Source organism: Ochotona princeps, chromosome 10 (assembly GCF_030435755.1).
Source record: "Ochotona princeps isolate mOchPri1 chromosome 10, mOchPri1.hap1, whole genome shotgun sequence".
Taxonomy (NCBI): domain Eukaryota; kingdom Metazoa; phylum Chordata; class Mammalia; order Lagomorpha; family Ochotonidae; genus Ochotona; species Ochotona princeps.
The window spans coordinates 34,315,637-34,340,605 of record NC_080841.1 but is presented as its reverse complement, the minus strand read 5'-3'; the positions used below and the strand labels follow the sequence as shown (position 1 = coordinate 34,340,605).

Below are 24,969 nucleotides of genomic sequence, written 5' to 3'. Positions count from 1 at the left end.
CAAAGGGGCCAGTACAATGGCTCAATGGCTGATCCTCCCCGTTCAAATGCCAGGATCCCAGTTGGGTGCCAGTTCCTGTTCTGGCTGCTGAGCTTCCCATCCAGTACCCTGTTTGTGACTTGGGAAAGCAGCAAAGAATGGCACAGGTCCTTGAGACCCTGCACACAGTGAAAGACCCGGAGAAGGCGCCTGGCTCCTGGCTTCAAATCAACTCAGCTCTGGCTAGTGAAACTGTTTAAAATTCATTTGTTTAATTTCAAAATTTAATTAAGAGACAAATACTGCCGTCCATTTCTCCACTCCCCAAAAGCCAACAACAGCCCCCTGGCAGGGCCGAAGCTGGGAGGCCAGAAGTCAGTCCAGGCGTGCTCGCAGGGTCTCAGCGGTCTCCCAGGGCCTGCACTGACAAGCAGGAAGCTGGAATCAGAAGCCGCAGGTAGAAATGGAAGCCAGTCATTCCTGTACGGGATGTGGGCATCTTAACTGTTAGATTAAATGTCCGATCTCTAACCAGAGTATGGAAATAAATTTCTCAAAATGGGTCAGTAGCTTTTTGATGTGTTCCTCAGTTGGCTGGATTGAATGACCACATTCTTTTTTTTTGTCTCATAAAGATCCACGGTATTATGTAAACTGTATTTCTACATACTTAACGTCTTAGTCCCTTTTGTGCAGCAATGATAAAATGCCAGAGATTGGGTAATTTATCAAGAAAAGAAAGGTGTTTCTCACACTTCTGGAGGCTGGTGCAAGCAGGTGGGGTTGTCTGGCGAGGGCTGCTGTCTGCCTCACAGATGATGCCCTGATGCTGTGCGCCTGAGGGAGGAGTGCTGTGTCCACTGTGGGAAGGTGGAAAGGCCACCCGCCGGGAAGCATCCCTGGTCAGCTGCTTTGGCAAGGCAGCCTCATCCCACCCAGGGGAGCTGCTCTTGGAACACTTGGTCCTCTCCTGAAGGCTTCCCCCTGATGCCATTACCCTGTGCATGACTCTCAGCATGAATTTTGGAGTAGGCAAGAATGCTCAAGTCCTAGAGCTTGAGAATATTTTTCCTTTCTTGTGTTGATCGGTAATCTGGGTTGAAAAATCCTGAGTCATTTTTTATTTCCTTAGAACTTGATAGATGTTGTTTCTTGCCATTGAATTTTGCTAAACTGACTCTGGCCAGTCTGATTTTTCTCATTAGTGTCTGACTTTTTCTGGTAAGGTGTCCATAGGATTATTTACCCGCATTCATTCATCCCCCAACTCCCCCTCTCCTCCTTCCCTTTCTTTCTCCTCCCACTTCTTCTTGCTTATCTTCCTCCACTATATTTATTGAAGTGTGAAACAAACAGAAAAATATGTGTAAACTAAATCTATAATTCAGCGAATTAACAACCTGCAAAATTAGCATCTTGAAAGAACTGAGGTGACCACCACCTGGAATGCCTCCACCATCCCCGAAGACCCTGTTAGGTTTCCTTGCGTCATTTGGCAGGTTTTCCGGTTGTCCCAGAAGTAAGCCTTGTCTTCCTTTTTAATGTACCATTACTTCATTTTGCCATTTTCGACTGTGTGTCTGGATCTATTCAGTATGTATGAGAGTTCTGGCTTTCACTCCCCATGATGTCTGCAGACTTATATGCATTATAGTATAGAGCTGTATTTCATTCATCCCCTCTGTTCCCTTGATATGAATTAATTATGTATGCCTCAGCCCCAGTTCTCTGCACGCTCCATGTTTGCTTCCCTCTTCAGACCTTCCTCACATCAAGGCTGGCTCTGGAAGTGCTGGCGTGGGGCCCCTCCATGCCCTCCTTGTTTCTGTGTCTTCCTGTCGGGCAGTGAAGGGTGCTGGTCGTAGCTCACCCCAACCACAAGCCTTTTCCCTGTTTCTTCTAGCAAACTCACACCTTCACACATCATAGCTCTTAAACCACAGGCTTGTTTGAGGGAGCTGTTCAGACTCATAAAAAACCTACCTCATGTTCTGATTCCAAGGAATTATAATGTCAGCTGCCGGATTCTCACTATTTTGTGCTTGATTTCCCTGAAGTCAGCGAGTGTTCATTCTAGTTTGTAATAATAGAATAGTGACGATTTGCTTGTTTTGTTTATGAGATACTTTTATTTTGATTTTTTTTTAAATTTTACTTCATTGTATCCGCTCTTCTGATAGATTTTTAAGAAAGGAAAAATGGGAAAAACATGTTTTCATTCTATCCTATTTAGCTGTATGTCTTGTGAGTTACCTTAGGAGCAGGTATATTTAAAACCCCAATGGAGGATGCATGTTTGGTCTTGCGTGTATGACACTAATTAAGATTCCCGCATTCCACATCAAGTACCTTCCTACCCTGCAGCCTTCTGCCGACCCATCTCCTGTTTTGCTCGAGCCCTGACACCTGCCAGCCTGGCTGAAGCTTCCCGTTCTTCTTTGAGGCCAGCCAGCTCAGCAGAGTGCTTTAACCAGAGGGGGTACATGATAGGTTGAGGCTAGTTTTATGTTCCTTTATCAGATTTTAATATCAGGAAATGGAGACTTATTGGATACTGCTTTTGAATATGAGCGTAATATTATCATGCATCATCAAACAGCGTCTGCAAAGTGCCGTTGGCGCTCCTGCTCCCATGCATCACTGGCCTGCAATGAGGTGCTTTGTGTTCAAGTGTGACTCTGTGCCAACATGGTAGCCCCCTAAAGACAGGGCCATCGCTTTTAGATGGGAGCAGTGTTTCTTTAAATGACATATACAGATTAAAGATTTAAAGTGACAGCAACATCTTTGAGAAAATAGCTTATTAAAAAGAAATACTTAACATAAATTAGAGAGACCCTTAGCCTTTATGTCTAATTGCATCCTTTTCTTCCTGACCCACCAAAATGGTACCCATCATTAAAAGGTCACTATGAGTAATGAAGATGGATTGGCAGGCACTTTACTTCCCCTGCTGAAATCATGTCGACTAATATGGAACATATACACATGTTAATAATTTGAATTATACAAAAATAGTTTCTGCAGGTGCTTGATTGTCTCAACCGTATAATATCCAGGAATGTTTTGGACTTCTGTATATGTGAGCTAGGCCCATTTTCTGAAATTATTTAATTTTTCTGAATTTCCTTATGAGTTCTAGCTCCAATGTTCCCAACCTAGTCAGTCTTCTCAGCTGATGCTTTGTTTGTGTATGCCCTGCTGCCTAGTAGGTGGTTCTGCTTTGAGGTCCCTCACCCCATTTAATGTGCCTAAAACTGTACTCTTCACTTCTGCTTCTGATTTGAACATCCTAGGTTGGTGACACCTCATTCACATGTTGTACAGCTGCAAGTCTGCCAATAAACAACCACATATGAACAAATCGATTCTTGGAATCAATTTACATCTTTTTACATCTAATGGTGCAATCTGGCAGCAATGGTCATGACTGTATTTCACAGTGGGTATTTCTTTCAGACTTGCTGTGTGCCAGGCACTGTTATAAACACTTTACAGTTATTAATAATTTGAGCCCTGCCTTTTGGCTGTCTGAGCAGCACCATGGTGGCCAGCAAGAACAAGCGCCTTACGAAAGGTAGCAAAAAGGGAGCCAAAAAGAAAGTGGCTGACCCATTTTCTAAGAAAGACTGGTATGACATGAAAGCACCAGCCATGTTCAACATCAGGAATATTGGGAAGACCCTGGTCACAAGGACCCAAGGAACCAAAATCGCCTCCAATGGCCTCAAGGGCTGTGTCTTTGAGGTGAGCCTCGCCGACCCGCAGAACGATGAAGTTCAAGCTCATCACCGAGGATGTTCAGGGCAAAAACTGCCTCACCAACTTCCATGGCATGGACCTCAGCTGGGACAAGATGTGCTGCATGGTCAGAAAGTGGCAGACCATGATTGAGGCTCATGTTGATGTGAAGACTACCGATGGCTACTTGCTGCTTCTGTTCTGCATTGGTTTTACTAAGAAACGCAACAATCAGATCTGGAAGATGCCGTATGCTCAGTACCAGCAGGTCCGCCAGATCCGGAAGAAGATGATAGAAATCTTGACCCGGGAGGTGCAAACAAATGACCTGAAAGAAGTAGTCAATAAACTGATTCCAGACAGCATTGGTAAAGACATAGAAAAGGCTTGCCAGTCTATTTATCCTCTCCACGGTCTCTTCGTTAGAGAAGTGAAAATGCTGAAGAAGCCCACGTTTGAATTGGGAAAACTCATGGAGCTTCATGGCGAAGGTAGCAGTTCTGGAAAAGCCACTGGAGGTGAGACAGGTGCTAAAGTTGAACAAGCTGATGGCTGTGAACCACCAGTCCAAGAGACTGTTTAAAATTAGGCTTTTTAATCATGACAAATAAAAAGTCCTATTTGTGACAAAAAAAAAAAAAATTTGAACCCTGTGTAACCAAAGAAGGTAAACAGAGTCATCATCTAGGTGATGAGTCTAGGGTCATGTGAGGACACTTCAAAAAGTTCAAGGTAAAGTGACCTTAGAGGCAACTTTATTTAGTGCAACAAAAATGTGAATCACATTTTTTTTTTGTAATAGTCATTATCCGTGAGCTTTTTGAAGTTCTCTTGTTAATGAATGGTCCATCTGAGATAAGAACAGAAATGTGTGGAAGTGGAGAATCATTGTTTCCCATTGCCTTTATAGATGCGCTGTTTTCCACCCATTTCCATCCTGCTTAGAAAAGTGTATTAGTTTGCAAGATGACGACATGCCAAATTAATAGATTATTCTTGAGTTAATCAGAGAGAGAGAGCGAGAGAGTTCCTATACTCTGGTTCAGTCCCCACATCCCTGCAGTGGTTGGGGCTGGATTGGACTGAAGCTGGAAACCTGGAATTCAGTCTGAGTGCCTCCTGAAGGGAGCAGAGATTCCATTGCTTGAGCCATAACTTGATCCCTCTGGGGGACATGAGTAGCTAGAATCCAGGGTATTGGGACTCAGACTCAGGCACTTTTGATATGGGAGCCAAGTGTTTTGTTTGGTGTCTGCACGCTTGACCAAATAACTGGTTTGAATGTATGCTAATAATTAGTAACAAACTACAGGGGAGTGACTCGGGACTCTTGGCCATATACCAGTGAGCCTGCATGGCAGTAAATGTTGCTGTTTGCCAAATGACTACACCATGCCTTTAAGGGAAGCAGAACTGGACCTGGTAGCTTTCCTACTATAGACCTTCTGTTTCTTAGCAGGCGCTCCTTTATGTGGCTGGTAAGTCTCCTAATGAGTTAGCCCCTGCCTAGCACTCCAGTCTCCACTCCCAAGCCGGTGTTTTCCTGGTGGCTTTGGCTTTTGCCTCCAGTGAGTTCCCTTCTTCGTGGAGACTCTGCTTTATCACCTGGGGTTACTTAAATATCGTATTCTGCAGAGTTGTTCGTGATCAGTGCTGACTCCTTCCTGTGTCAGGAACTGTTGTGTTCTTGTCATTGTGTTTTATGTGTCCATGTGGACTGCTATACCGCAAGTACTTTAGGGGCAGTTTCTTTATCTTTGTGATACCAGCTGTGCTGAGCAAATGTGTGTATATGAGTTAGCACCTTTATTAAGCAGAACATGGTATCTAAAGCAGACCCTGTGCTACTTGAGCTTTTCAGTTATTAAGAAAGTAAGTTCTCGCTTATGGGCTAAGTAGTGTCTCCCACCAACCCTTACATCCATATTTTTCACATGCTAACCCTGAGTACTTGAGAGTATGATTGTATGGGAGACAGGGCCTTTAAAGGGAGAGTAAGTGAAGTAAGGCTGGCCTGGTGTGCCCTAATCCAGTATGGCCGGTGTCCTTATGAAAAAGAGGAAATTGGGGCTTAGACGGCAGTGATGCAGAAGCACAGAGGACTGTGTGAGTGAACAGGGAGAAAGAAAGTAGCCCAGGAGAGTGAGAAACTTCAGCCCAGACCTGAGAGGAAGTAAACATGAATTGTACATGTCACTGGCTCATGCTACTTAAATTGTGCAAATTCCATTCAGCGAATAAAAAAGAGTATGTACAGTGACTTATAAAATGCACAAGATGGAGACAGCTAGAATGGTGTTTGTGTGTGACAGCAAGCATGCACACTCACACGCGCACACAGTGCAGAACGTCACACTTGTGAAGGAGCTGCAGTTCTTAGACTTATTTTCTGTGTATTGTATTTACTGATATGAGGAACTGATTTGAGAAAAAATGTTCCACAAGAATTGAAGATGATTTTTATATTTAACTTAAGTGTGAAATCAGCAATTTTCTTATTACTTGAGCATTCTTTTTGTTATTTTGCTTACTGTTTTGTATTTCAAATGTTTGCAGATTACCTATATAATTCATTCCTTATCCATAGTGATTTAGTGAGTCTGTTCATCTCAATTTTATAAATCTATTTGTGGATATGTTTCTGAAATGTTTTTTAATTGGCATCCAGAATGTTTTATATAATAAACTATGTGTTTTATATCTTAATCATAGCTATCATGCATATTTGAAGCATAATCACACAATTGTCCTGAGCCAAAGCACATCAAAATATGTTTGCCGTGGTCGGTCATGTTCACCTGTTTCTGTAACAGGAAAGAGTGAAAAATAAAAATAAAAAAGGAATGAGGAGAGATAGAGAAGAGTTGGTTTGAGAAAGAGAATGAGTGAACAGACCATTTGACAGTGGCCTGTGTCATGTAACAAGAGACCCCCAGGTCTGCTGTTTCCCAGTCCTTCTAGAAGTTACATGACATAACCCTCCTTTGAGCCTCAGCTTCTGTGAAGCACTGCCTTGTTTTGCAAGTTTCTTTGAGCTTAGGCTCATATGCATGAAGCATCTGGGTTGCTCCCTGTGTGTATGTGCACAAAGTCTCACCTCTAATCTTGAATGGTGACATATTCTTTGGTTTTCTTTTTGCTTGCTTATGAAGAAGCCATAAAGGGTGTAGTTGAGTGTGGTTGTGTGACAGACCCAGCAATCGTTGCTGCACTCAGTACTTTGGAACGATCTCAGAAAGGGGGCATTTGAACTGCTGCCAGGTACCAGGTAGAGCAGGACTGTCAAGGCCTCCGTGCCCATGCAGCTTACAGCGGAGTTAGAGAAAAGATCCCCCAAATAATTGTCAAATGTAGTCATAAATAGGCACTGGCACAAAGATAAAAGTTTGGGGAACCACAAGGAGAGAAGTCCAGGCAGACATTTTGCCAAGAAGTGAAAGAGAGAGGGATTTGGGTAGATGCCCAAGCAGGAAAAGCCATGAAGATAAATTTTGGCCATCTAGATGAGCCCGATGCTCTAGGACAGGAATGTGACTGGGAAGTCATATGCTGTGAATCAGTTGAACACCATTGTTAAGTACAGTGGTTTAAAATGTTAAGCCATAGTCTGCCCATTTTAAGGGACCTAGTTGTCTTGATCCTAGACCCCACAGTGACTGTTTTAGGTTCAGACCACACTCTGAGTCTGGGAGAGCAGGTTGTGGATTAGATCATAGGACATCGTTTCTTCATAGTTGTTGATGTCCGATTGCTATCAAGGCTTTTTTTTTCATATAATGTTTCTGTTGGGGTCTCCAGATTGTGAGAATTAAATAAAATGATCAATGTGAATAATACATTAAATGGAGCATAGAAGTGCATTTGTTTACTATTGTGTGCTATGGATGGTTCTTGTCATTGAAAGTACACGCTATTTCCCTTTTGTGATGCTCATTTTTATGGCAATGAGAAGTGTCAGGATAGTCTGGATTTCAGGAATTAGCAATAGCAAGATGGAACTTAGAATTAATGATGCTCTAAACGAGTGGCAGCCACAAGGATTGTTTAGGTATCAGCATCTAGACCAAGCAGAGCTCTGCTAATGTGAGTGCTCTCTGCATTTTTTGGTAAATAAGTTCAGTTTAGAAAACATTTTCACACATGGAAAATAAATTTGTGTTTGTTGATTATTTTCTTCTTTGAGTAGAGTATCATAGTGCTTTCCTTTTTGTTTTTTTTTGTTATTTGTTACTGTGGTGGTATTTCATATTTTTAACCCAAGACAGTTGGCTTTCCAAAAATACTGGAAACAAATTCATGATGTAATCATCTCACCCGCATCCAAAATTATGGTAGATCATCCATTTCACTGTTATTTTTAGTTTTGCTTCTTTACATGTTTGGATTGGTAAATTGTCTAAGTAGATCCTTGAGAGGTGCAGTAGACTCCCTTGTGTTGTTGTTCAGCTTTCGTTTGTCATAAACGTTACTGTGGAATTTTTATGCCATATTGTTTTATGTTTTTAGCCTGTGCTTGACCCTACATTATCGTTAGACAGTAAGACATCCTTTGTTTATATTAGTTTGGACATGCTTATTAACTTCTTGTAATTTACACATGTAAAAGAAGTGTGTCGTTATCTGTAAGAGTGAAAATTTGCAATTTTTTCTACACATTTTTGGCTATGGTATATAGTTTTTACTTTTAGCATATTTCTCACATTCTGAAGTAGTGTGTCTATGTACATGGTTATATGGAAATACTGCGTTAAGATAGTTGTGGATTTCTCTCCATTGCCTCTTCTTAGACATTTCTTGTTAAACCTGCAAACAAGTGAGAATAAATTTCACTGAAACTCATTAAAATGGATTGTTAATACATAAACCTAAAAACATTTGGGCTGCTTTTTGAGCTTGAAGAATTTGAGAATTCACTGAAAATTAAGTTAGAGTTCTTCAAGTTTTTTTTTTCCAGTATAGCCTCAGCAATAGTGCCACTCATAATTCTTAATTATCTTAGTACATATTTTATGTAACATAATATCTGCACCCTTACCATCTAGCGACCCTAGAGAGAGGGTGACACATAGCACCAAAGTAATAAAAATATAAGCTCTACAGTGAGAAGCAAAGCCGAAACAAGCCATTTTTACATATAACTTAAGTTTAGGTTCTGTGTAGTAGGTTGATCCCTTACTTAACCTTTAATAAAATTGGATTCAAGGGTTTTTATATATAAATAAAAAAATAAGTTAATTTCATTTTTTCTTCTATATGAGCAACTACCTGGCAGTACTGTGTTACAGTGACATTTAAACTGCAGTATTCATCCTGTTGGCCAAAAAATTGCCATACTTTTTTAGCAACTGTTTTTGAGGTTAGGCATTATAAAAGTAAGGTCTTTTCTGTTGGGAAAGTTATTAAGATGATTATTTTTAAGATTTTATAATCATATCCAGGCTGACTGGATTTGACCTTTTATTCCTTATGACATTAGCTAAGAAGTTATTTTTCTTTTTATACATTTTTAGAAATTAGATTCAATCGCCCCTCATAGACCTAGATCTCTTTAAGGGTTCTGTGATTGTCCATACATCTAGATCATGATCAGACTCCATCTCTAAATTGTGTTGGAGTTAGTCTGTGTGTGCAGGTGGTCCAAGATCAAAGTATGATTCTAAGTGTTGAGTTTCTGGGATCTGCCTGCCACTCCCAACTGGTTTCTCCAGTGGGTACCCATATCAATGGACATAGCAGCAGGGGGCAGGGCATGCAGGTCTAATAGGAATATCCCATTGCCTGTCACACTCCACCTTAACCTCCTCAAGAAAGAGCATTGGAAACCTCTCAGCAGTATGTAGGCCTCAGAAATGCTGATAACTAGCCATGCACATTGTGAAATAAGAATCACTCTTGTTTCTCTGCAAGAGTGTAGAATGTCCCATTTTTAAAAACAAAGATAAGTTCAACTAGACCATCCAAATGCTCTAGGCCTGCCACGATATGGTGAACTGTGTTCAACAGCCATATCTAGACCCGAACCAATGGTTTCTTTGTTTCTTCTATCTAAGATAGGTTCACAAAGATCCTGTTCGTGCAAGCTTGTTGTGACTCCTTGGAATAATTTGTGGGAAGCTACAGAGGCAACACCTGGCACATAGCTCAACAAATAATAGATAATGGAATTACGATGATAAAGATGATACTAAGGATGTGCAGTTACTGGTTAGGAGGTTTTTTTATTTTATTAATTTTTTTACATTTATAAAACAGCTTGTAATAGTAGCTAAAAATTTGGATTTTCCTTTTTCAGTGTGCTAAGTACATTTACTTCCTTGTTTGCTGTATTTGAATGTTATAAGTTTTAACTTTTAAAAAAATTTATTTATTTTTATTGGAAAGGCAGGTTTACAGAAAGAGAAAGATCTTCCATCTACTGGTTCACTCCCCAGATCAGGATGATCTGGTGGGGGAATCTCCATTTATTGTATACAAATTATAAGCTTATGAAGGCTAGGGAAGGGGAGGATTGGGCGTGTCTTCCAACAGTTCCCCTACCCCAAAATGACACTGTAATTGGCTAGAAGGCACATTCATTCCCCTATACCCTCAGTCATTTCAGAGGTTATGTTCTACGTGCAGGGCTGGAAGCTGTGCCTCAGGTAGTGGGCAGGTCAGCTGTGAGTCATGCCCACCAGGTAGCTGGCAGAAATACAGGGGCAATCTTCCACACCCAGGCAGAATTCTGTTCACAGGATGGTGAATCCACAAGCCTTCAGCTTTACAGATTAATGACTAAAAGGCCTTCCAGAAAGAGCAAAACACATTGCCTCTCTCTATAGACTCACAAATCAAGAAGCCCTAAATACTTGTACAAATTTATGGAGTGAAGTGTAGTATTTCAACATATATACAATGCATGAATATGTTATGTAGTTAACATTTCCATTTCCTTGTCATTTCTTTATATTTGGAGTCTTTCAACTCCTTTCTTCTTGTTCTGCATAAACTATACATTGTTATAAACTGCAGTCACTCTACTTTGCTGCTGAAAACTAGAACTTACTTCTTTTTTCTGTTTTAGGACTCATTGTCCATCTCCCTTCTATTCCTCCTCTTGTTCCTCCTTCAAAGCCCCTAGTAGTAGTCACTATTTTGTTTGGGTTGACATTGTTCTAGCTTCCAGTAAGAAAGAGAATATTGACCTTTGTCTTTCTGTAGTTAGCTTATTTCACTTAACATAATGTCCTGTAGTTCCATCCTTTTTCTTGCAAATGACAAGATTCCATTCTAATTATAAAGCTGAGAAAAATATCCCCATATATATTTTCTGTAATTCCTGACTCTTTTCATCTAATAATGGATCTCATGATTGACTCCCTGTCTTGGCTATTGTGAATAGTGCTGCAGTAAAGTAGATGGTGGAGATCTCTCTGATACGCTGATTTTATTCCCCTTGTTTATATACCCAGAAGCAGGATGGTTGGCTTACAGAGCTGATCCTCTTAGATTTGAGGGAACCTCTGTACTGTTCTCCATAATGGCTGTATGAATTTATATTCCCACCAACAATGTGTGTCTAGAATTGCCTTTACTCCACATCCTTATCAGGGAAGTCATTCTAAAAGACAGGAACATGGAAAAGCAGTGAAAGATGGCCAAAATCCTTGTGCCCCTTCTACCCACATGGAAGACCCAAAAGGAGCTCTTAGCTCCTGGCTTCTGCCTGACCCAGCCTCCCTCTCTCTCTCTCTCTCTCTCTCTCTCTCTCTCTCTCTCCCTCTCTCCCTCTCTCCCTCTCTCCCTCTCTCCCTCTCTCCCTCTCTCCCTCTCCCTCTCTCTCTCTCTCTTTCTCTCTCTCTTTCTCTCTCTCTTTCTCTCTCCCTCCCTTCCTCCCTCTCTCTTTCTCTCTCTCTACCTCTCTCTCTCTCGTGTCACATAAACAAGTAAATCTTTGAGGAAAAAAAATACAGGCAACAAAAGCAAAGCTAGACAACTGAGAGTATATCAAACTAAGAAACTTATACTAGTAAAGTAAGCAGATCAACAGAGTGAAGAGACAAATGACAGAATGGAGAACATGTTTGTGAACTGTGTATCAGGTAAAGATTAATATCCAGGATACATGAAGAACTCAAAAAAAAAAAAAAAGAGAAACCTCAACAATAAAAAAAACCCTAAACAATCCAATTTAAAAGTAGAGAAATGATCTGAGTAGGTATCTCTGAAAAGAAGAAATGCAAAGGGCCAGCAACTGTGTGAAAGAATACCCAGTGTCACTAGCTGTCAGGACAATGCAAATCAAAATTACAATAAGCTGTTTTATTAATCCAGTTAGAATGTCTGTTATTAGAAAGATGAAATTTATTTTTAGAGCAAGTGTCTGTTTTAGCATATGTACCACTAATGACTTCTCCCTGGAATCTTCATGGTACCAGTCTGTCCCACATCCCCTTCTGCTCTCATACATGTCGATGGGTATTAAAACCTTGTTCCATCTAACCAGCTCAACTATCCAGCCTTCATGAATGTTGTTGGGTGTCTGTCTAGCCACCCTCACCCCTGTCTTGGTTTTCATGACCTCCCGTGCGGGGTGGTAACCCAAGAGGGAGGAGTCCACTATTTCCCTCCCAGGCTACTCCTACTCTCAGATTATGTACTCTCCAGGTGGTTCTGTGGTTTAACTTGACAGAACTAGTCCCCAGTGCCAGCTTCTGCCAGCTGATGCTGTGGCTAAGCCTCAACAACCCTCACCCACTCTAATTGTAGATTGCACCAGTAGGAATAATCAGCCCATGGGCCTGGCTTTTCTGTGATCTGGTCCACATGAGGCGCACAGGTGCTGTAGCCCTGCCTAGTCTGGTCTGTCCCCATCCCAGCTCATATTCTCCAGTGGGAGTACCTGTCCGGCGAGGCGACCACCCCCTTATTCCCCTGCCGGCTCTGACCCCTCTCTTCCTGATTCTCATGTGTGTTGGTTGGGTGCTACTATCACATCTGGCCCAGGCAACCTCATCTTGGCATTCTGTGTTGTGCACTGCTTTTGTCGTGACCGAACCTGGCCCGACCCCGACTCTGTTCTAGCGTTCGGATTTGCCAGTGGATGACGTGAGCTGATTCAGCCTGGTCTGCCCCCGACCCATGCCAAATGTATGCCAGTGGACACTTTCTATGACCTCTTCTGGGCTGTTTCCCTCCATGCTTCTTGCGCTTACCTGCAGGGTCTGTGTCCTGCCAGAGGAGTTGCCCAGGCTCCTCCATCAGAACCCCTCTGAGTGCCAGATTTCGCACATGCCTGAGGGTCCATGAGCCAGCCCTGTTCAGTTCACCTCCTGTCCTAGCAGGAACAGTGGCTTTTCCTAACTGGCCTTCAACCCATTCTGGTTCTTGCTGTTGGATGTTTCAGCCCAGCCACGGCTTGTTCATACCCACATATAGTTCATACATGGCTCAGTTGGGGTTGAGACCTAGCCTAGTCCATCCCACATCTACCCTCTGGTCCTCCAGAACACGAGAAGGTGTTGCAGTCAGGCCCGGCCTGGTGCGCCTAGTCCCAGTCCACACTTATGCCAAGGGAGGCTACAACTGTATCCTGACCAGAATGCAGCCCCATTCCAGCTTGTGCACCCCTTAGTGGGAACCTCCACCCAGCTAGGGTGTCCTCTTAGCTCCCCAACCGGGCGTGTTTCCAGCCAGTGTTCAGCATGCCAGTTCTTGCTGTGACTCAGCTTGGCACAGCCCGTCACCTGTTGCTACCTCTGCCTTAGACACTGTGGCTCAGCGTCTGGGTCACGCAGACCAGTAGGTGCAAGAATCTAGCTGGACATGTCCTGTGCTCCATCCTGGTTTCCAATCTTACTTGTGGGCTAAGGTTTGCTCAGTACTGCCTGGTGCGCCTGTTCCATCGCCTTTCCTTACATTGACGAGCCATTGGAGCTACTTTGCCTAGCTTGTCCGACCCCCAGGTCTGGACCACCTGTTCACCAGTGGGAGCTATGACTCACCAGGGGAGCTTCCCAAGTTTCTCCCCCTGATCCCCTCCCAGACCCAGATCTCATACATGCCACTGGGCTTAGGCCAGTGCCTGGCACAGTCCGGCCCTCCCCTTGGCCTTGCATGAGCTGTTGAATGTTGCATGTTGAATGTTGCAGCTGGCCCACCGCACACCCTATTCAGGATACACACTCGAGCACTGCTGCACTGACCAGTCCAGACTTCCTGACTTTCAGTGATGGTTTTAAACAGACATTTCTCCAAGCATGACATATGAATACAGTGGGTATATGAAGAATGCTCAACATCACTAATCATCAGAGAATTGCAAACCAATACCATAGTGAGATATTACCTCACTCCTCTAAGATCGGTTGTTGTCAAAATGTAAAAAAATAGTAGCTATTGCTGAGTATGGTGAGAAAAAGAAACTGTTCACTATTGGTGAGAATGTAAGCTGATACAGCCATTGTAGGAAACCGTGCAGAGGTGCCTCAAAAATGTCCATTACAGCATTTTTCATGATAGACAAGAAATGGAAGCAACCCAAGTGTCCATCCACTGGTGAATGGTTAAAGAAAACATGGCACATATGCACAATGGAATATCACTCAGACGCAAAACAGGAGAAACCATGTCACTTGCAACAACATGGATGGAAGAAGAGGTTGTTGTGTTAAGTAAAATAAGCTCAACACATAAAAACAAATATTACGTGATCTCATACATTTCTGAAACCTGAAAAAATAGATGAATTCCTAGAAGTTTATAGTATGATGGTTACCAGAGGCTGGACAGGAACAAGGGAAAAGGTGGTTGGAGAAAGTTTGCTCAGTAGGTTGGCAGGTGGTATCTAGATAGGAGTAAAAAGTTCTGGGTTCCTTCCTGGAAGAAGCTCCTGTTTCCTGGTTTCAGATTGTTGCAGCTCCAGCCATTGCGGCCACTTTGGGAGTGAATCAGCAGGTGGAAGATCTTCCTCTCTCTCTCTCTGTAAATTTGCCTTTCCAATAAAAAAAACAAATCTTAAGAAAAGAAGAAGAAAAAGTTTTGGCCTCCTGTTGCACAGTAGGGCACCTATAAAAAGTATTAATGTGTTGTATATTTCTTTAAAAAGCTAGAAGATAGTACTTTGAATGTTTTTACTATAAAATTGTTTTTGAAATATTTGAAATATAAGTTTATTCTGAATGAATACTACAGATGATTTCTTAAAACATCACAAAGTATCACATAAATGTGTACATTCTTATATATCTGTTTAAAATATTTTGGAAAAAATTTTAAAAAATAAATACAAAGACTTCTTGACATGAAAGGGGCATTTTTTTTTTAGAAGATAGCTGCCATGAAACTTTTTTTTTTTAAATTTCAGGAGTATATGAACTCCCAGAGACAACTGCTGGCTTATGCATATTCTCTCCTTTGCAATTTAATTTAAAGATAATGAAAATAAAAAGCCAACTTTTCATTTAAGGGGATGTATAGTAACTGTGTAATGGAGACTATCATATCCAGGTGTGAGGATACAATGCAGTATGCTTTTGTACTTCCAGACTAAAGATGGACTCCCAATGAAACTGTTTACTGTATCTTTTTTTTTCAGTAGAAGCTAGGCATTCTTTAATAGATATATTTCATTATAGTATGAGGACAAAAGGCAATTGTTTCAGACAATAACTGTCAGTACTAAACATAAATGGGAGTATATTCTTCATAACAAACTCAGTAAAAGAGCATTAGCTTGAACAACAAACTTATAGGACATGAAGTGTATTCAATTGATGGTAAGACAGAGATTATGGGAAAGTCTAATATTTTTTTTTTGTGGTCATCACTTCTTTTTTTAATTTTTTAAATTATTTATTATTTTTAATTCATTAATTACATTGTATTATGTGACACAGTTTCATAGGTACTTGGGTTCTCCCCACCCCTCCCCAAACCCTCCCTCCATGGTGGATTCCTCCACCTTGTTGCATAGCCACAGCTCAAGTTCAGTTGAGATTCCCCCATTGCAAGCGTATACCAAACATAGAGTCCAGCATCTTATTGTCCAGTCAAGTTCAACGGCTTCTTAGGTATACCCTTTCTGGTCTGAAGACAGAGCCAGCAGAGTATCATCCCAGTCAATTGAAAGCTCCAACATACCATCAGCAAAAATTTACATCATTATGGAATTAATTGACATAGTAATGAGTAACCAATATATTAAAAGTAAATGTGAGTTCCTAGCCACTTTCTGTGACCACCTCACGTACATTTCACTATATCTTTTTTTTAAGATTTATTTATTTCTATTGGAAAGGCGGATATACAGAGTGGAGGAGAGACAGAGAGGAAGATCTTCCGTCTGATGGTTCACTCCCCAAGTGACCACAATGGCTGGAGTTGAGCCAATCCAAAGCCAGGAGCCAGGAGCTCTTTCAGGTCTCCCACATGAGTGCAGGGTCCCAACGCTTTGGACCATCCTTGACTGCTTTCTCAGGCCACAAGTAGGGAGTTGGATGGGAAGTGGGGCTGTCGGGATTAGAACCGGCAACCATATGGGATCCTGGCGTGTGCAAGGCGAGGACCTTAACCACTATACTATCATGCCGGGCCCTGTTTACTATATCTTGACAAATAGGATGCTGGACTCTCTGCCATTGTCCATGCCCACAATGATGGACATATGACTGATTATGAAAAATATACTACAGTAATAATAAAGGGGAACCCATTAAGGGGAGAGGGAATTGGGGAAGGAGTAATGGAAATCCCAGGATCTATGCAACTGTATTATAAAATGATGATAATATTAAGAAGAAGAAGTAAAATCTTAAAAAGATAATAAAAATAATATTTGACATTCCTATAGTGTTTTCCAGTTGATAAAAGCGTGTTATTGTCACTGTGGACTCCGATTGATGCTGTTGCCCTGTCTTGACAGAGGAGAAAACCTGCTCTGCAAAGCACAAGGAACTTTCTGTGGGCTGTTGGTCTTGTCAAGGTCTGGTGCTATGCCTGTCCTACCATTATGTAAGCAAGAGAAGGGAAGTCTGGCAAGGCAAAAGGAGATGGCTTTCCACATTGAAGATTATGGTTGGGAAATCTTAAATGAATACCAGGCTTTGAATTATTTATTAACATTTGTATTAGCTTGCAAGATAAGCTAGCCAGGATGGAGAGATGCTTACTGCTCTATTACTGGTTAATGGTGGTTTATTTTTTTAAAGTGACTGAACATTCCTTCTGTCCCATCATCCTACCTTGGGCCACAAGTATCAAATGACCAAGCAAATCAGGAGGTGGAATCAGTGTAAAATGCTATTTTTCTTCATTGGTGAAAGGGTTTCTGAACCGGTTTCCACCAACACACTCATAAATCAGGCACTGCTTTTGTTGGGCCATTTAGCAGAATGGTTTTGTTTGGTGTGGTTAATCTTTTTATTTAAACTGTACTGTTCTCCAACTAGATCAGAAGGGTGGTTTAATATGTATCATAAAGCAGTGGTGCCTTGCCAGGATTAAGTGAACCAAACACCTACTTTAAAGACGTATTGCCAGAAAGGCTAAGCAGACAGTAACTGGTATGACAGTGTGGCCTTGCATTCTCTGCAGAATAAATTTGAGAGCTGTCGCGAGGCATCCAGCTTGTTTGATTGCATTGATGTTGCACAGAGAAAGAAGCAACTGCAGACCTAGGCTCTCAATCCGTTTAGGACTTTATGGACTGTCATCTATAACATAGACAGAAGAGAGCAGGCTGCTGGCATTGTATTTGCTACAATGGGAAGATGCCATTGTAGATAAAATATTCTCCTTTGTGCCAGTTAGTGTGTGCCATGTATTTTGAGCATGTTTTTTTAACTGTTCCCTGCAATGTACTTTAATCTTTTTTCATTATGAATAATCCATACTTATAACAACATGGAATTCTTCAAGAAGAAAATTAATATCTTACCCTTTGTTCTACTGGTTCAAATTCCCCCTCACTTCAGTTTCCCTTCTTTGAGGGAACCAACATAATTACTTGATAGGTATCATTTTCATTTTCACATAACACCTGTGTACATATACCAGATTGCTTTTTCCTGTATTTAGATTGTAGCACCCATAATATACCCCTAAATTCTTATTAAGTTATAGTGAAGACCTATTTCTATGTCAGTACCTATGAACAAACCTAATAACTGGAGAGTATTTTATAGTAAGGCTGTATCATGTATCAGTGAGTAATGAAGAATTTGATTTCTTTTTCCATATGTACTTTTGTGAACATTTGCTGTAATATCATGTGCATGGTTTCATAGGCCTTAGGGTCATCTTCCACTCTGTAAAGATTATGAAAAAAGTGAAAAAGTAAGAAATTTCTATAGTTAATTATTTTCTATCATCAGACATTTATGTTCTTGGTAACCCAGCATATTTTAATAAGAATTATAGAGAGTTATGTGTGTTGTATCTCTTTAGGTAAGGAACAGGCCTAAATAGAGCTTTCATTGTGTTCTGGGGTCATTTATAGTTAGCTTGAATGTAGGAATTCGCTGTAAAGCACAGGTGATCCTTCAGTTGTCACAGTGTCCACCATGAATCCCTTTGTGAGCAAATCAATTACCTTGGCTTAGGCAAATCAAATAGCTTAATGATGGACTACACAATCAGCATGGTTTTCTAGTTCTACCTTGTTACACACAGGCTTAGATTTTTATAAGTCAGTGAGGGAGCCTGGCTTTTAGAGTGAATTAATTTAAAAAGCTCTCTGTGGCTTTATTTTGAAATTAGGAAGGGAGGGAATGCTGTTTGGAAGACATGAAAAATTTGCACAGTCCTCTTGATTGCCTTGTATGTGATAAATGATACTTCTGGCCACATGCCTCAGGATTTTGAGTACTTGGGAAGAATTCTTAGTGTGATTATGGAAACAACCCATTTCCATAAGTGAAAATGAGCATGCTTATTAATGGGGCTGCAATTGCCTGTTGCATTCCATTACATTTCTAACTAACAGGAGGATGATTGTTTTGCATGATTTAGTGTTTGCACAATTACTGTCCCACGGCAGAGCCTGCTGTCCTGGAGGCTCCGGAAGGAAGCATATGTGGTCCTTTTGCAGGTAATAAAATGGAAAATCCAATTTGCAATTGCGGACTAAGCCTCTGAGTGATAGATGATCTTCATACAGCGTCGGTCAGAGGGTCACCGCTAATCACGGCGCTGCTTGGCTTCCCCAGTGGCCTGCGTCTTCCCGCTGAGGAGTGAGCAAAGTGAGGATCCGCGTCTGGGAGCCAGCCAGCGTGTCTGCGGATGCACCGCTTTCGAGCTTATTAGATCCACTTTGTCACAGTGCTTAATCCTGCTGCCTGATCCTTGTTAGAACACCTCCAGAGCACCGCTCAGCCTTCTAATAAAGGGGATGGGTGAGGGCTCCTCCTGCGAAGCGCTGAAGCGTGCAGCATCAGGGCGGCTGCAGGCTGACTGACAGTGGGGGTGGGGGGTGGGGGGGAGATGCTTCCTGCATGTTATTACTTCAAAGGGAACCTACCCTAGACAGCTGACAGACGAGCTGGGCTGAGGCGGTGCTAACTTGTTGCTAGACCCATGTGAGACGGGTGTCATCTTTTCACACAGGATAATGGTCTCGCTTTACTCTAATTACATTAACCCTCTTCTGAAATTGCTGTGTGCCAGGCTGGCGCAGGGGGAGGTGGAAGGGAACCCATAGACAAACAGCTTGGTGGAAGGATTACAGGCAGGAATTGTGTTATCCACTGTTGACATAAAGTTGAAAACCAAATCACTTCCGCTCAGTCCGGGCCGCAGTTAGCACTGCAGACACGCATTGCTCAGCTTGGCTCCTGTGCACTTTCCATCTCAGTTGGCTGCAATAGTTTTCTTGTTGACCAGTGGCTGTGGACATTAGACACGGCTCTCAGGGTTCTTTGTTTAAAAAGGAAGAGCAACCAGCAAAAAACTATTGTTTCTTTTTTCCCCCCTCAACCTTTGTTTTCTGTTAGCCACCCCAGCTCATGCAGTTCCGTGAAGCACCTATGAATTTGATGTAGCAGCATTATTTGATGCCAAAGTCAGGAAGTGAGAGGATAGGGACCGCAGCGCACCCCCTTGCCGAACTATGATGTGCAGCTGGTTTGAAGTGATGGGAATGAAGGTGCTCATGAATGCCTGTGGCCCCTTCTGTGGACCGTGACTTTCAGACATCAACATAAGACTCCTCTTTAGGGAGTGTGTCTGGCTCACACGCAGGGTCTCCTATGTGGTCCAGTTAGCAGATGTCATTAGCAATCCCTTGTGCTGCTTCTGTCTCCACTGACAGCACCTAAATGGAGACATCACTTGGGGACTGACAGATCTCCAGAGAGTTTGAGACTTCAAGCAGAAGGGCAGAGCTGACCTTTCCTGGCATTTTTCTCTCCCACACAGAAAGACATGTCCTCCTCATGTGGCCACCAGAGATCATAGAATTTTAGTGCATTTGTTTCAGAGGATTAGCCCTAAAGACAGCAAACTTAGGAAGAAACTGTTAATAAATGAACAAGAGCTTGGGTACATTCCAGAGTGTGTTTGCGGGTAGTTGATAGTAGCATGCAATATCTCTACTGGAAGTTCAGGGATGAGCTATGAATGCCTGCTTTGTTCCTGATGTTACCAATACCATGGTACAGGTTTATTACTGGGACAAGCCTGGGAACTTGCAGGGAAAGGAGCATGTGAGCTAGCCTAGAGACAGGCAGCCTTCCCTGTCACTCTCCTGTGTGGTTTACAAACTCACCATGCACTCAGTATTGTGGTTAAATATTGTGTGGTTAAAATGTTCTCTACTCCTAAGGTAGCTGCTTGCCCTCTGCTTCTTGCCCTGCTGCCCAGTGTTGAAGAAGAAATAAAACTTGGATTCCTGCCACTGTCATCTGAACCGGATGTTAAGAACAAACCAGTCTAGTTGAGTGCATTTGTGATAATGTGTGAATGGTGGAAACTTCAGACGCTTGCTCATCAGGATTGAATCCCACCACCTAGAAATCCAGACTGCTTTCCTCAGTCACATGACCAGTTCCAAGGCAGGAGGATGAAAAGCTCAGGGCAGAATTTAGTCACTCAAAGGGAAATCTCCTTCATTTAGGAAATGCTTTCTGATTTCATAAATTTTCATGGCTTGCTTGCTTGCTTTATTTATGTATTTTTGTTGTTTTCTATTTTGGAAAACATTTTCCCACAGGTGTAATTTTTTTAATACTTTTCCATGCTGAGTCAGTGGGCAGGGTCTGGAGGCAGAAAGATAACATATCAGCTAGGATTATTTTTTTTTTTTAAGATTTATTTATTTTATTACAAAGTCAGATATACAGAGAGGAGGAGAGACAGAGAGGAAGATCTTCCGTCCGATGTTTCACTCCCCAAGTGAGCCGCAACGGGCTGGTGTGCGCCGATCCGAAGCCAGGAACCTGGAACCTCTTCCAGGTCTCCCATGCGGGTGCAGGGTCCCAATGCATTGGGCCGTCCTCGACTGCTTTCCCAGGCCACAAGCAGGGAGCTGGATGGGAAATGGAGCTGCTGGGATTAGAACTGGCGGCCATATGGGATCCCGGGGCTTTCAAGGCAAGGACTTTAGCCGCTAGGCCATGCGGCCGGGCCCGGGATTATTTCTTAGGTGAATATTTTGAGAAGGCTGTTCACCTCTGCCACCCCCATCCTGAATATGTTAATGAGTTCGTGCTCCATGGTCAGTTTCCTGGGATATAGGCCCTTCCATGTGTGGCCCTGCATCCTAAGAACAGTGGACAGCACAGGACTTGTGTGCATAAAGTTATGAAATAGTATAGAGACATGCTCTTAAATAGATGACTCTTTTCCAGAAGTTTATATTCTGTTCATTTTTAGAATGAATGGGAAATTGGAGAAAAAGAAGTAATGAGGGAGTGATAGGAAAGAGGACAGAGAGAGGCATTCCCAAGAGAGAGTAAGAGTGATGGGGAGAAATGTAAACAGAAGGGCCGTTTGGTTCTTGGGAAGCTGAAACACCCTCTCAAGTTAAAAACTAACAGCAGTCAGTGGCAGCCTCTTGCCATCAGAGTCAAACCCAGGCATGATACTCAGCTCATGGCAACATGCCACTATCAGATGTCCATTTGTCCTGGGCAGTCTTCTAACTCTTGCTATGAGTAATCAGGTTCATTAACTTTCCAAGAGACTTGATATGACAGCGTTTAACCATTAAGATGAGGAAATTGACAGTATTGATATTCTTAGAAATGTATCTGTTTCTTTGCTGCTAAACACCAAAAATTTTTTAGTAACTTTGGAAAGATCATGATGAATTACACTCTAGTAATATTTAGTGGTATCTTTTTTTAATAAACATTTTGTTTGTGAAGTTGTAATCATTTTCTATTCTCCAGTTTTTCCTGAATAGCTAGAAGTCCATATAACAAAAACAGGAAAGATGAAAAGTATTCTTTTATTCTAACAACTATTCCAGCCCTGGTGGTGTGGCATAGTGGAGTAAGTCTCCCATATGGTCACCGGATCGTGTCTCGGCTGCTCTCTTTCCAATCCAGCTCCCTGTTTATGGCCTGGGAAAACAGCAGAGGATTGCTAAGTACTGAATCCATGGAGGAAACCTGAAAGAACCTCTGGCTTCTGGCTCCTGGCTTCTGATCAGTTCAGCTCCTGCTCTTGTAACCATTTGGGAAGAGAACCAGCAGCTAAAAGATCTCTGTTTCTCCTTCTCTCTCTAACTTTATCTTTCAAACAGGATAAATAGATCAATAAGTTTTAAAAAGAGCTATTTTATTATATTTCTAGTAAAAGGTTTCATTTAGTCTTTCATTTCCAAAACTCAAATCAGGACATATATTCCTTCCCAGAGTATGCTGTGATTACTTCTAGTTATTTAATATGAAAAATCAGCAGGAAAGTGTCAGAATGGGAGAAATTGGTAACGTTAGTATGTTTGGGGAAAAATAATTCCTGATGTCTGGTTTCAAATACCTTGAGCTTAGACCTAAAGTTTGAAAATGGGCTTTCCTTAATGCAAGACCCACAGTGAGTTTGCTGCCAACTAAACCCATGCACATCTCTGTTGCATAGCTTCCCTGTCCCTGTCTCTCTTTCACAGGCATGTCCATCATCGGAAGCACCTTCAACACATTGCCTCTTATATTTAAAACATATTTCTTTTTATTTGAAAGACAAGGGAATGGAGTGAGAGAGACAGAGAGCTCTTATCTGCCATTATCAGTCCCCAGATTCCCACAACAGCTGAGGCTGGGCCAGGCCAAAGGCAGGAGCCAGGCGCTCAATCCAGGTCTCCCAGACTCAAGGACCCTCATACTCATGCAACCCCCTGCTGCCTCCCTACGTGCACATTAGCAGGAAATTGGATATTAGAGTGGGGCTGAAATTGGAAGCCAGGTACCCTGGTATGTGGTACACACACCTCAAACTTAATCTTGACTCTATATCAAATATCTGCTCTGTCTTTTCCATCCTTGAATATGCTAAAAAAAAATACAACTGAACTGTTCTCCAACAGATGTTATCCAGATGAGGTGGTGCTTGCTAGCTTTCTGTGCTGCCTTTATTTCCCAGTCTTTATTGATGTGGATTAACACATAGCCTGACAGCTTCAGGCTGTAGAAGGAATGCATGTTTGGAAGTCAGCAGCCTTAGGTTCAAAACCCCACACTGACATTCGCTGATCTAAATTCATTTCCCTCAATTTTGACTTTATCGTCTATAAATACTGTTAATAACTGACTTTAGGTAATGCTGGAGAAGTGAATGAGAGAAATTATTTAAAAGGTAGTTTGTAAATTGACCAGACTACACAGATGTTAGTGTCTATCATCACTATGTTAGTAAAATTCATTTAGTGCTAATTCTAAGCTGTGTTAATGCTGCTTGAGTAATGTAATGATAATTTTACTTGGATAATATTCTATTTCTGCATTCCTGTTTTACTGTGCTTGATAAATAAAGTGGTTTTGATCAGATTGGGCTTAACTCAGAACAAGTGATGAAGTAAACTGACACTGTCAAGATAGAATTTCAAGGGGGTCACTATTTTTCACTCTCTAAAACAAGTCGTTTAGTCTCTGTAGTAAAGACCTGGAAAGCATTTCTTCCAAGCTTGCTTTTTCCTTTTTTTGTTCTTCATTTCTTGAATCAGGGCATTGTCCTTAACTTTGCTTGTGGATCAGTAATGGAATGGGGGTAAGGATTTTTAAAAAAAAAAAAGAAATAAAATGACCCAAAGATGCTTATGATTCTGTGGTTACTAAGTGGTACATTGCAGATCCAATCTGTGTTCCATGAAGTGGGGCTTCATTTTTTTTTCCGTTTCATGTTTGTTTTTCAGGAAACTTGGATCTAACTGGTCAGAAGCAAGTGTTTAAGGCAGAGAACAATCCCTGGGTTACTCCAATTGCCGACCAGTTCCAGCTCGGGGTCTCCCATGTTTTTGAATATATCCGTTCTGAGACATACAAGTAGTAAGTAGACTATGACTTTAAATGTGATTTTATAGTATTTATGATCATGCCATTTAAAAAATTCTGTGTGTGATTGGAGGCAAATAACACAGAGCATTTTTAAGTGTTTTATTTAAAACTACATGTGGTAATTGTTATTTGTAGATTGTTTTTATTTGACATTTTCAAGGGAATTTTTACCAATTTTGCTTGGGAGGATTTTTAAGGCATTAGTTTATTTGAATATTCATGGCACTAAGGAAATTCACCAGACACATTAAAATCAGACACATTTTTCCCATAAATGCAATGAATTACAAGTGTTATGAACAAAATTGTTGTGCACTTTATTTAGGAACTCAGTAGTGAATACTAGGAATACATCTTTTTATTATTTTGAAGCTTTTACTCTACTGAGATGGAGTCTCTCTAAAACCAAAAGAAAAGGCAGAAAAACAGGAGGAAGAATCAGCCAGCTTGAAGTCACAGCAGCAAGATACCTCCAGTCTTTGCTGCAGGTTTCAAGTTACTGTGGGAAACCATCCCTGAAAGGGAGCTCTTCCGCATTCCCTCCTCAGTGTTTCTGGGAAAGAAGGCAGGAATCCGAATACTGCCCACCTGCTCCTGCTGAATCTTCTGTCATGAGTTCCCCCTTTGTCCCCACTCCCTGCTCCCTGTTTGAACAAGCTGTTGTGGATCTTCCTGCTTCATTGAGCCCTATGACTAAAATATGGTCTAGTTTTATGCATCTATAAACATAAAAGACTTTTAAAAGCAAATCCCATAATTAGATGTAGTTTGCTTCTGTGTT

General features: G+C 41.6%; 1 protein-coding gene and 1 pseudogene across 3 annotated transcripts in view; both read left to right on the top strand.

Moving 5' to 3' along the window:
- The window catches only part of RSU1 (Ras suppressor protein 1), a 204,351-nt gene that overhangs the window by 77,266 nt on the left and 102,116 nt on the right, over positions 1-24,969 (top strand). For both annotated transcript variants that reach the window (XM_058669297.1, XM_012929964.2), the window contains one exon: positions 24,047-24,179. In XM_058669297.1, coding sequence (XP_058525280.1) covers positions 24,047-24,179 — 133 coding nt within the window. The remainder of the gene's footprint in view (positions 1-24,046; positions 24,180-24,969) is intronic.
- On the top strand, positions 3,500-4,318 carry LOC101524291 (small ribosomal subunit protein eS1-like; annotated as a pseudogene). Its single transcript, XR_009246184.1, has one exon. The product of XR_009246184.1 is annotated as a small ribosomal subunit protein eS1-like (transcript).